The sequence below is a fragment of the Lepidochelys kempii genome, chromosome 5 (assembly GCF_965140285.1).
Source record: "Lepidochelys kempii isolate rLepKem1 chromosome 5, rLepKem1.hap1, whole genome shotgun sequence".
In the NCBI taxonomy this organism is placed as follows: Eukaryota; Metazoa; Chordata; order Testudines; family Cheloniidae; genus Lepidochelys; species Lepidochelys kempii.
The window spans coordinates 103,780,984-103,792,070 of record NC_136384.1 but is presented as its reverse complement, the minus strand read 5'-3'; the positions used below and the strand labels follow the sequence as shown (position 1 = coordinate 103,792,070).

General features: G+C 41.3%; 1 protein-coding gene across 1 annotated transcript in view; it reads right to left on the bottom strand.

The window, feature by feature from the left end:
* Positions 1–5,859: 5,859 nt before the first annotated feature.
* The window catches only part of LOC140912100 (programmed cell death 1 ligand 2), a 35,864-nt gene continuing 30,636 nt past the window's right edge, over positions 5,860–11,087 (bottom strand). The window contains exon 7 of the mRNA XM_073346255.2: positions 5,860–8,354. Coding sequence (XP_073202356.2) covers positions 8,275–8,354 — 80 coding nt within the window. The 3' untranslated portion in view covers positions 5,860–8,274. The remainder of the gene's footprint in view (positions 8,355–11,087) is intronic.

The window sequence follows — 11,087 nt, the reverse complement described above, 5'->3', positions numbered from 1 at the left end:
TCTGTTTAGCATCTTCAGAATGTAAGTGCAGTCATTCTGTAATGGAGGATAGCTTGTTATTTTGCATGTTTCTTTGGACCAGAGTTTTCTAGGGAGCCCTTCATTTCCCTATCTTTTGCTCTCACATGCTACAGAAATTGGACAAGTCTTCCTCCAGCTATGGAAAGATGAAAGCAACTCCCTCCCTTTAGAGACTCAGGTTTGTTTCAGGTGCTGGCCAGACAGTCACTACACTCACCCCTCTGAATAGGTTGGGAGCCCTGCCTTCATGAACTGAGATTCAAAGAATTTTCTTGCTCCTCTGCATGAATAACAATATGTACTTAATGTATTTAATCCACCCCAAAAGTTTGTGTAATATGTACCATATTCTGGCTTGTTTGCTTCTCTGTGTTAAGAAATTTTTAAGATGCTGTTTGTTGTATTGTTGTTATTTTTCTGAAGGGAAGACTCTTCAGCTGGCACAAACAAGGACATTTCATTTCCCAGTTGGAAAGCCCAGCAGGGAAAGTATATTACTGAGTCTAAGATGCAGAGAAGAGACTAGTAAATATGAAAATAAAAGCAAAGTCCAATGCAGAACATATAATTACTATAGCATTATTATTATGCTTCAATTATATCACAGTCTAATGAGAGCAAATTCCAAGTGAGGTGGGGTTACCTTCTGAGGGCGTAAATACATTATCCTGCACTTTAATTATTTACTTGAGTTGAACTATATGGTTTGCTATGCTTTTTCCCCACACTATTTCAAGAACTAGTGACCTTTTTTGTTTTGTTTTTGTTGGCAAGAAGCAGGTTTCTGACAGTGATGTGAGTCATTTAATATGGGAGAGAGCTGAATCTGCAATGCTGAAGAATAGTTTTTCTTTTGTTTGTTACCTGTGCAAGTCTTTAGATGGTATCTCCAAACGTTCACACCCAGCCATCTCCAGGAAGGGAGAGAAGCTGTGAGGCTACTTTTCCAGGAAGGTAAGTTTCAAGCTTCAAGGCCGGATCCCAGTCCCTTTGAAGTCAATAGGATTTCTACTGTTGACTTTAATGAGATCAGGATATGGCCCATAGAGTGTCCTCCTTTGCAGTGCAAGAATTCACTGGTTTAAGCAGTTTCACTAACTTTGCATGTTTGCAAAAATTTAATGTTTGTGTCTATATAAAATAAAGTTCAGGCCATTCCAAATTCAAAGTTATCAACTGATCTACGGAGATTTAGCTGTTAGGGTATGTCTCAGGGAGAAAAAATATTCCACTCTAGGTATTTAGGCCTCTCAATTAGCAGATTTTAGATATATCTTGTTTTCCTTTACTGTGGAGGCTCCATACATCAAAGTGAATATCTGAAATCTCTCTCCTACCTTCAGTCCAGATGCAATAGACGTTTTCACACACACAGCTGTTTTGAGCATCCTTTCTTCATCTTCTTCTCACTCACCATTATAGCAGATTGTCTTCACTGGGGATGATGGTTTTCTCCAAAGACATTAACCTTCTGGGAGCTGAAAATTGCTTTCAGTTATACCAGTGGAAATCCAGAGTAATTCCACTAATAGGATTACTCTAGATTCACTCTAGTATGGGAAAGAATTAGATTGAGCTAGTATGCTAATATGCTGAGCCAACACCCCCTTTTTTTTTTCTTTTTTTTTTTTTGACCAGCTACCATTTTATTTTTCTCTCTCTTGTTCCTAAGTAAAGTTTCAGTAAAGTCAAAATGCTGTTGTGCAATGTTCCCTCTAATTTTTGACAGGTCAGGTGCGCAAAAAATTTCTTCTGTGCAAATCTTTGAAGCAGAGTTCAAATGTTTGCGCCATGAGGCAAATGCGCCCAAGCAAGTAAAATGCTTATACATTTAAAAAGTTTTAATTTGCAATTTGTGATAATAATAGTTTTACACCATGTTATTTTATAAATGTCATTTTTAAATACTTAGAAAAAGGAAATTTATCCATTCTTCATGAAGCTGAAGTTAGTTTTAAGCATTACGCTTTATGATCTTTTTATAGACAATCACGAGCATATATCAAGCACATATTAATCATGATAATTATCAGTCCATAGGCTTCTGTCCATTGGTGTTCTCTTTCACCTTTCATTCTATACACATCTGAAAAGATTTTGATAAACATACAATAAAGACAATTTAATAAGTATGCCATTATGTCAATTTATATGGGTTTTCAGATAGAGACATCATAAGTAAAAAAAGAAAAGCAAGAGTTTGTGTTTTAAATTTAAAATTTTCCGAAAACATATCAATAAATGATTATCAGTCAAGAATAAGATATGTAATTAAAAATGCATTTTAATTTCCTTATTGGTCGAAATGTCAAAGACTGCTAACCTTACTGTTTTTCCCTGCAATCTTTTTCATTTGCCCATTCAATATAAACTCTGTCCAGATCTATCAGTCCTCCATCCAGCTGGTAACTCTTAATACACATCAGCATGTCCAAATGATCTACTTGTAAACGATTCCGTAGTTTGTTTTTTAGAGTGTTCATTAAGCTAAAGCCATGCTCACAGTCTGCACTTGATGCTAGGAATGTTCCTCCAATATCCATCAACTTTGTAAGATCCTGAAACTGTTCATTCTAGTGAGCAAATGTCACCATATCTGGGAAACTTAAAACCAATTGGCTTTTGATTCTTTTGCTACTGCAAAGTTGAAGTCATTGTACTGACTGACTATAACAATCTCTTCAGGAAGAAATCTTTATATTTTGAACACAGGGATTTGACAGATGATGCTTTAAGAAATCCAACTTCCATACATTGTTCCACATTCTTCCTGTTGAAAATTCTCCCGAAGCTCTGGCATCTCGACAATATACACAAACCACTCTGTTGTCCTCATCATATGTGAATATTTCATGAAGTTTAACAAGCATTACACTATGTGACTTCGGTGTAACCATCTCTATAGTCTCATCCAGCCATCCAGATTTAAATGAAGTCGCTGTTCTTTTACGCTTTAGACCTCTAGACAGTGACATTTTGGGATTGATTTTTTACCAGATTGGTTTATTTAAAATTAATACTTTTATTATATGGCTACTATTTCAATGCGCTTAACAGCGTAACTCAACAAAAGGGCAAACGGGGGATCATTCAGATCAGGATACTGGAAGTTTGTGCATAGGTCCGATCACGTCCATGCATCTGTGGCAAAAGAACGTGGGAAAATGGAGATGTGTGGGTCCTGACCGTCTCCCGACGTGATCAGTGTTCCACTTTCGAAATGCTGGCAGGGAGGGGTACGATTCATTGCCCTTCTTTCCCTCCCCCCCCCCCCCCCCGCTTGCCAGTAGAATCTGGCTGTGTTGATAGATGGCGGATGAACAATGTCAAAAGTCACCCGTAAATGATATTTCGGCCTGGCTCTGATGTAGTATTTAATTTTTTATGCGTGCAGTGTTTCGCCGTGTGCGTGGGGTTTAGGATCTGTGTGCGCGCACACAGCTTAGAGGGAACAGTGCTGCTGTGGCAGAAAAGCTGAAACTGCAGCTAGGCCTTTAAGTCAGCAGCAGAAACCTGAAGGCAACACAAGTGGAAGAGTGAATAGAGAAAGCAACCACCTGACCCACAGTTCAACTGCAAATATCAGATTTCTTTGGTTACTGACAAGCAGCAAGTACACAAGAGCGCCCCCAACCAGAGGGGAGGAGTGGAAGATTATATATACAAACACTTCATGAATTTCAAAATTTCAAGAATAATCTGCATTTTGGGGAATGCAAAATCACAGTAAGTGAACTGGTGAAAAATGTTGCCTCGATTTTCACAAAAATATTTTCACCAGCTTTAATTAAATCCCCAAACCTAATACGGTGCCCTAGCATATAGTGATATAGTATATCGGGGTGGGCAAACGTTTTGGCCTGAGGGCCACATCGGGGTTCCGAAACTGTATGGATGGCTGGGTAGGGAAGGCTGTGCCTCCCCAAACAGCCTGGCCCCGCCCCCTATCCACCCCATCTGCCCCCTCCCACTTCCTACCCCCTGACTGCCCCACTCAGAACTCCCAACCCATCCAACCCCTGCTGCTCCTTGTACCCTGACCACCCCCTCCCGGAATCCCCCGCCTCTAGCCGCCCCTCCCTGGGACCCCACCCCCTCCCTGTCCCCTGACCACCCTGACCCCCGCCCCCGTACCTCCGCCTCATCCAACTGCCCCCAGTTCCCTGTCCCCTGACTGCCCCGACCCCTGTCCACACCCCTTCCCCCTGACAGGCCCCCTGGGACTCCCACACCTATCCAACCCCCACTGTTCCCCATCCCCAGACCACCCCCAACCCCCAGAACCTCTGCCTAATCCAACCACCCCCTGCTTCCTGTCCCCTGACCCTCTGCCCCTTATCCAACCCCCACGCCCCACGCCCCCTTGCCATGCTGCTCATAGCACCAGGACTGGCAGCCGCGCTGCCTGACTGGAGCCAGCCACGCCGCTGCACAGTCTAGAGCATCGGGGCAGGCCAACAGCTCTCGCAGCTGCACTGCCTGGCAGGAGCTCGCAGCCCCGCCGCCCAGAAGGCTGGCAGCATGGCGAGCTGAGGCTGCGGGGGAGGGGGAAACTATGGCAGAGGGGCCAGGGGCAGCCTCCCCAGCTAGGAGCTCAAGGGCTGGGCAGGACGGTCCCGTGGGCCAGATGTCACCTGCGGGCCGTAGTTGGCCCACCTCTGTAGTATTCCCTCACAGTGGTCATCTGGAATGTATTTATGCAGATGAATAGAGGATGTTCGTATCAGAAGAAATCATGGGAGCTTACAATGGGAGGTATCCAATGTGCCAGCCTGTGATGCCAACCTGGGTTGATAGTCTGAAAGTCTGTACATACAGACTTCCCTTTGCATGCCATTTAAAAACTTTACAGTGTTTGATTTCCAGCATAAGAGCAGCTTTTAATCCACTGTACTTTGGAAACTGCTCATAAAATCTTTGATCTCTCACCATTCTAAACCAGAATATTCCTGCGTTAGCTGCTCCAAAATAACAGCTTGTGAGAAGCAGTAGATGAAGCAGAAAGTATAAAGACTCATCATATCATACACATATCATATACTCAGGGGATTACAGAAAAAAAAGCCAACTCATGCATGAGTGCATAGGCAAATACAGATTAGCCAAGTAGCTGAAATGCTAACTTTCATTTGCTGCAATTTCAGAGCTGTTTTGGTTTCCCTTCTTTCCACTGAATGCATCCGATGAAGTGAGCTGTAGCTCACGAAAGCTTATGCTCAAATAAATTTGTTAGTCTCTGAGGTGCCACAAGTACTCCTTTTCTTTTTGCAAATACAGTCTAACACGGCTGCTATTCTGAAACTTCTCTTCACTGTGGCACAGACAGGATCCATTCCACGTAGGTTAAGGTGCAAAAATGCAGACCAGGATACATTTATGATTCTGACAGAAAAATACTAAGGAGAATTGTGGTCTTGCTCATCTCTGGCATCTGAAGGTACAGAGCTGTAGTTTCCAAGATGAGGTGCTCTGAGGCATTCTGCCTCTGAAGGTCAGATGGAGGCAGCATGCTTCACGGAGCACTAGGGGGAGCATTGGGGGAGCGTGCTGTATAGTGCTTTTTACACCTGATGGTGAAATATACAATATATGCTTCTCCACAGGAGCAGCTTCCCCGCTATTGAACCTACACACAACAAGTCAAAATTGAATCTCCAGCGTAAGATAATAATGTCAGGCAGAACACCCTCAGTCTGTTCATTTGAATAAGGAGGGAACATCAATGCACATGTATTATGTTTTTCCAGACACAAAGAGCAAACATGTGCTTCCAGCTTGAATTACTTTTATTTTATGATTATGGAAAACAAAAGAATAAGAAGGAACAAAAATAAAGTCTCCATGTGAGAGCACAATGGACCAGATTCTCTGCACTGGTCAGGTAGCACAAAAAGAATGGAGATAGCCCATAACTTCCAGTTTAGTATACCCCTGACATGAGGGAAGTCCCCAATGAGTATGGGGCCAACTCCCATGTCTCTCTCTCTCTCTACAGCCCCCAGCTCAGCAGATGTGTCAAAGCACAGATAAGGAGTGGCTGAAGCATGATATACTTTGGCTATCCTCCACTGGTGATGCAAGTTGAAGTAGTCCCCAGGCTTCTCTACTCTCCACGAGGCCTGGCAGGGAGTCATAACTAGAGCCCTGCAAATCTGCAGAGATCTGCTTTGTATCTGTGCACCATTTTTGCGCATCTCAGATTAGATGTGGATACAAATTTTGTATCCACACAGGCAGGGCCGGCTCCAGCTTTTCTGCCGCCCCAAGCAGCAAAGGAAAAAAAAGAAAAAAAGAAGAAGCAGGACCCACCGCCGAATTGCCACCAAAGAGGGAGAGAGGGAGTGACGGGCCTGCCGCCAAATTGCCACCGAAGACACGGACGTGCCGCCCCAATCACGGACAGAGTGCCGCCCCTTTCTATTGGCCTCCCCAGGCACCTGCTTCCTTCGCTGGTGCCTGGAGCCGGCCCTGCACACAGGGCTCTAGCCATAACTGACTCTCTGACATCCCAACTGATTTAATAAACTCAGCAGAAAATCTGGGCCAGTGTGATCTGGGTCAGTGTGTCTCTCCTCTGCAGCAGGCTACACCTGAACTGTACAGAAAATGGCAGATGCTTCCAGCAAACAACAGGCACCTGGACATTTAAAAGTGCAATACATGGAAACCAAAGTCACAACTCTTCAATTTGTTCTTTCCCCATCAACCAGTGATTATTCATAAAATCAGTACAACTGCTGAATCTGTAAGTCAGCTCCTGCCACACATCAGGGACCTAATTTTCTATTACTCTGCACCTTGTGTAGTCATTTACACCAGGGCAAAATGAGTGCAAAGTGGGTGTAAATGCTATCATTCTGATTAAGTAGTGTTGTACACCCATTTTGCCCTGCTTTAAATAACTGCACAAGATGCAGACAATTGGAAACCAGATTCCAAATATCCAAATCCAGACCTAGTGGAGGAAGAGGAAGATGTTGACTTTGCTGTTGTGACAATTTTTATATAGCTGGGCCAAAACATTCTGGGAAACTCCAAACCCAAGGTGTTTTGTGGGGAGTGGAGATATGACAGAAGTTGGTTTCACTGGCTTGGGTGAATCTCTGTTTCTTTAAGCCTACAAGGTACTTCTAAGCAGTGGCTCCTTTTCCAGAAGACAAAGCCCCCAAAAGCCACTGCTCTGGGGATTACACCAAGTTCTAACAGGTTTTGGCTCTCAGTGTGGAGACATAGCTTCTTTCCAAAATGGAATTCTGAGAAGTAATATAAAAACATGGTGGTCCCCTGTACTCAGTTATTTATAGGTGACTCAGGCATTCCTCTGATGGGATGTAGAAACTCCATCCAGTCATTGGCATGGAGAGGATTAACTTTCCGTTCCTAAGGAGGGTTAAAACTCCACCTTGGCTAGTAAACACATTCAGCACAGAAATCTGTACTTAATTCAATTTTGCTTTGCAATTCCCCATTAAGTAAACTAGCGCTAGAACAAAACATTTAGTAGATACAGCACTGTAGTCTACATTTTTAGTTGTCCCCATAAAAAAAGTAAAACAGCTTTAATATTACACGCCTTCTACAAATAAGAAATAACTATAAAGAAATCAATGTAACAAACCATACATTGAACTGTTGGTTGTATAACATAATGTTGATCCGGGGTAGTTTGGGGTCTGTTGCTTGATGTGTACTTCAGGCTCTTGTTAGCGTTGTAAAATGAAACTTCTTCAATCTATCTCCTTGCTGTTGGTGCTTTAGGTAATTTCCAGTTTATGGGTTGTAAAGTTTGGCCCATGAAAAATAGATATGTAGAAATTTCTTAGTACAAAAGATTATTGTTCCGGCATCTGATAGCACGTACAGCCTCTACTCAGAGTCCCATGAGACGTGACTGAAGCTTTGTATCCTGACTCTACTCCTGAAATTAAATCAGCTAGCAAGGGGATTCTTGAACACAAAATATTTGGTGCACACAGTGCTCTCAGGTGAAAAAATATGCCCAAACATACAATGTATAGTATACACTCCAATAATCCCTTAATAGTTGTTAACCAAGTTTAATAACAGTATGGTTCTCTGTAACTGTAAGATACAACATGGCAAAAGGCACAGGGAGCCTTTAAGTGGTATAGTACAGACAAAAAGAAAAATTTGCATTGTTTGTTCCAGACCTAAAGTGCTGTGATTTCCCTATGTAGTCTTCAAAAAGGGATCTGAAAAGTGCAAACTGCAAGCATGGCAGATGAAGAGTTTTCATGGACACACGTCTGTGCAGTTTCTTGAATCTGTGACATTCGTCATGATTAAGTCCTGGATTTCAGGGTTCAAATGTCCTTTAAAAAACAGAACAGGAAAATTTAAAAGGAAATTTTAATTTAAAAAACACTTCTGTTTAAAACCACTAAATATTGAGAGTCTAATTCTCATTTACACTCAGGCTCCTTTACACCATATTGGTGGTGCAAAAGGGCCTTAAAGTGGGCATAAATTACAGTTACACCCATTTTAAGATTGCTTTATACTGACAGAGTGGCATAAAGAGGCTATAGTATTAATGAGAGTCAGCCTTGAATATTACTATTAATAATTGTGGGTCAGATTATGAACATCTTATTCAACTGGTGAGCATTTACTTTCATAAGCTGTCCCACTATCTGGGCCTATATACTTTAAAGTTACTTATTGCCAGAGATGTGTGTGTTTGCACATGCACATCAGGGATGAGGAGAAGTGTGCTGACAAGACTGAGATGATTTGTCTGATATCTATCATGACCATTGTCAGAGTAATTCTACTGACAGAATTCCTCATCCTTCCTACATGGCTTGCATAAAGAAAGCCACTAATGTCTGTGCAGTGCCATTCATACCAATGATGCAGCACAAGTAACAATGATTTAATTGAACTGCAGATACGGAAACCTACTTATTGGGAACGATATGTGAAATGGGTAATCTGCAATCTTTATTTCAGGCTCTATGTGGTTAGAAAATAGTGTAATATATTTTTAATAATTGCTTATGACCAACAGTGGAAGATTTGCAAAATTATCTGTTAGTTCTTTTACATATAGAGATGGGCAAATAATTACAACATTTTCTGTGATTTTTTAAAAAAAAATTAGATGAATCTGCTTTCATTATGTTCACACTCCTTTTGTGTTCTCTGTCTGCGAATTGTGTAGCAAAAGGTTTACCAGCAGGAATGTTTGACAAAGCCCCAATTCAGCAAAACATGTGAGCAGATGCTTAACTTTACTAGTACCATTGACTTCAAAGGATCTACTCTTAGGCTTAAAGTTAAGCACACAAATAAGTGCTTTTCTGAACTGCAGCCCAGAGCAATGAATTTTAATGAATATTTTGCAGAATATTAACAAAATATAGATTTTGAATGCACATGCAATCAAGGAACAGAAATAGACCCTTGTGACCAATCAAAACACTTCAAAATTTGAATCTAGAACACTGGCAATAAATTGCTTGTGAACAAGCTATGGACCAAGAACAATGAATACAGTCATTTGCGGAGAGAAAGAGAGTCAAAGGTCATCTAGATTATTCATAATGAATTATCCATTGAGTTGTGTTTCCAACTCTAATATCTATGAGCTGCATCCTTAATTTCTTATTCAGACAAAACTCCCACTGACCATCATATATATGAGCTGAATAACAACAAATCTACAACCTGTTGAAATTAGGATAACCAGATGGCAAGTGTGAAAAATTGGGATGGGGTGTGGAGATAATAGGAGCCTATACAAGAAAAAGACCAAAAAATTGGAACTGTCCCTATAAAATCAGGACATCTGGTCACCCTAGTTGAAATGAAGTCCAATGGGATTACTCGTGAATATCATGTGCAAAAATATACACACTAGTGGGGCCTAAATAATTAGGTCAATGTTCTAAATCTGCATTGCTGACATAACTTAAGTTGTACTGTTCAGAATTTCTTATACAAAAAAATCTTGTTCCTCAACCTGAGGGACTGTAGGTCATTTCCAAAGCATTACAGTAAACATCTGTGGCTTTCAGACTTCACATACACACACAGCATAGAATAAAGGTTCTTTCCAGTGTTTCTTAAAAATGCATGATGCTGAGAAATATAATTGGCTGTCATATGATTTCCTGCATACTGCATAGACATTTTCAGTCATTAGAAAGAGGAAGTAAAACAAAACCCCAAAAAGGCAATGAGTATCCCAATGATCTGTTATCTTCCCTTTCAAATTCTTCATTTTAACGTGTTTCATTATAATCTCTAACATAAGATTTGATGTGTAAGCAGGGGCTGGGCATTATGGTGAAAAGAATTCTACTCCTGTTAAGAAATCAAATCCATGAGAAGCCACGCTATGTGCTCAAACAATATGCATTAGGGTTAGGTTTGGACATGCATTGAAGCTCTGCTCCAGAATTTATCTTGCGTGATGGCTTTAGTTTAGTTGGGATCAAATTTTACTCTCATGTGTGCCTGCAGTAACTCCATTGAAGTTTTACATCAGTTTGTGAGAGTAAAGTATTTGGCTTTTGATTATTAAGGTTTATTTTTAAAGTGCTTAATTGGGACAGCATGAAAGTGTCTGTTTTTGGAAGTACCTATTAACGGACTGGAAAGCCAGAGGTATCCTGCAGCACATTCAGTGAGTCATTTCCAAGAAAAACCCAATCTTCATCAATCCAATTGCTAATCTACACTTCTCCCCTGGAAGCTCAAAGTCATCTTGTCACCAGGCCACCTTCTAACTTGGTTTTTATTAGTTAGAAGAGAGGATGTATTTTCAATTTAACCCCATCCTTTGAAAAGACATAACACTAGCTGGCCTATAAACTACAATTTGTTGTTTCTCCAGAGACCATTCCCAAACAAACCCTCAACTGTGCCAGGGCTTTGCTCCACGTATTTCATTGATCCCTGGGGCTTTGGTGGTCTGTTTGGCCTGTGTAGTAACTTAAAACAGTTTTGGGACTGCTTAAATTATGTCCGGCTTCAATGACTCCCAAGGGGCCATTCTGGCAACTAGGAATTGCCAGGACACAGCAACACTGTGGCCACAA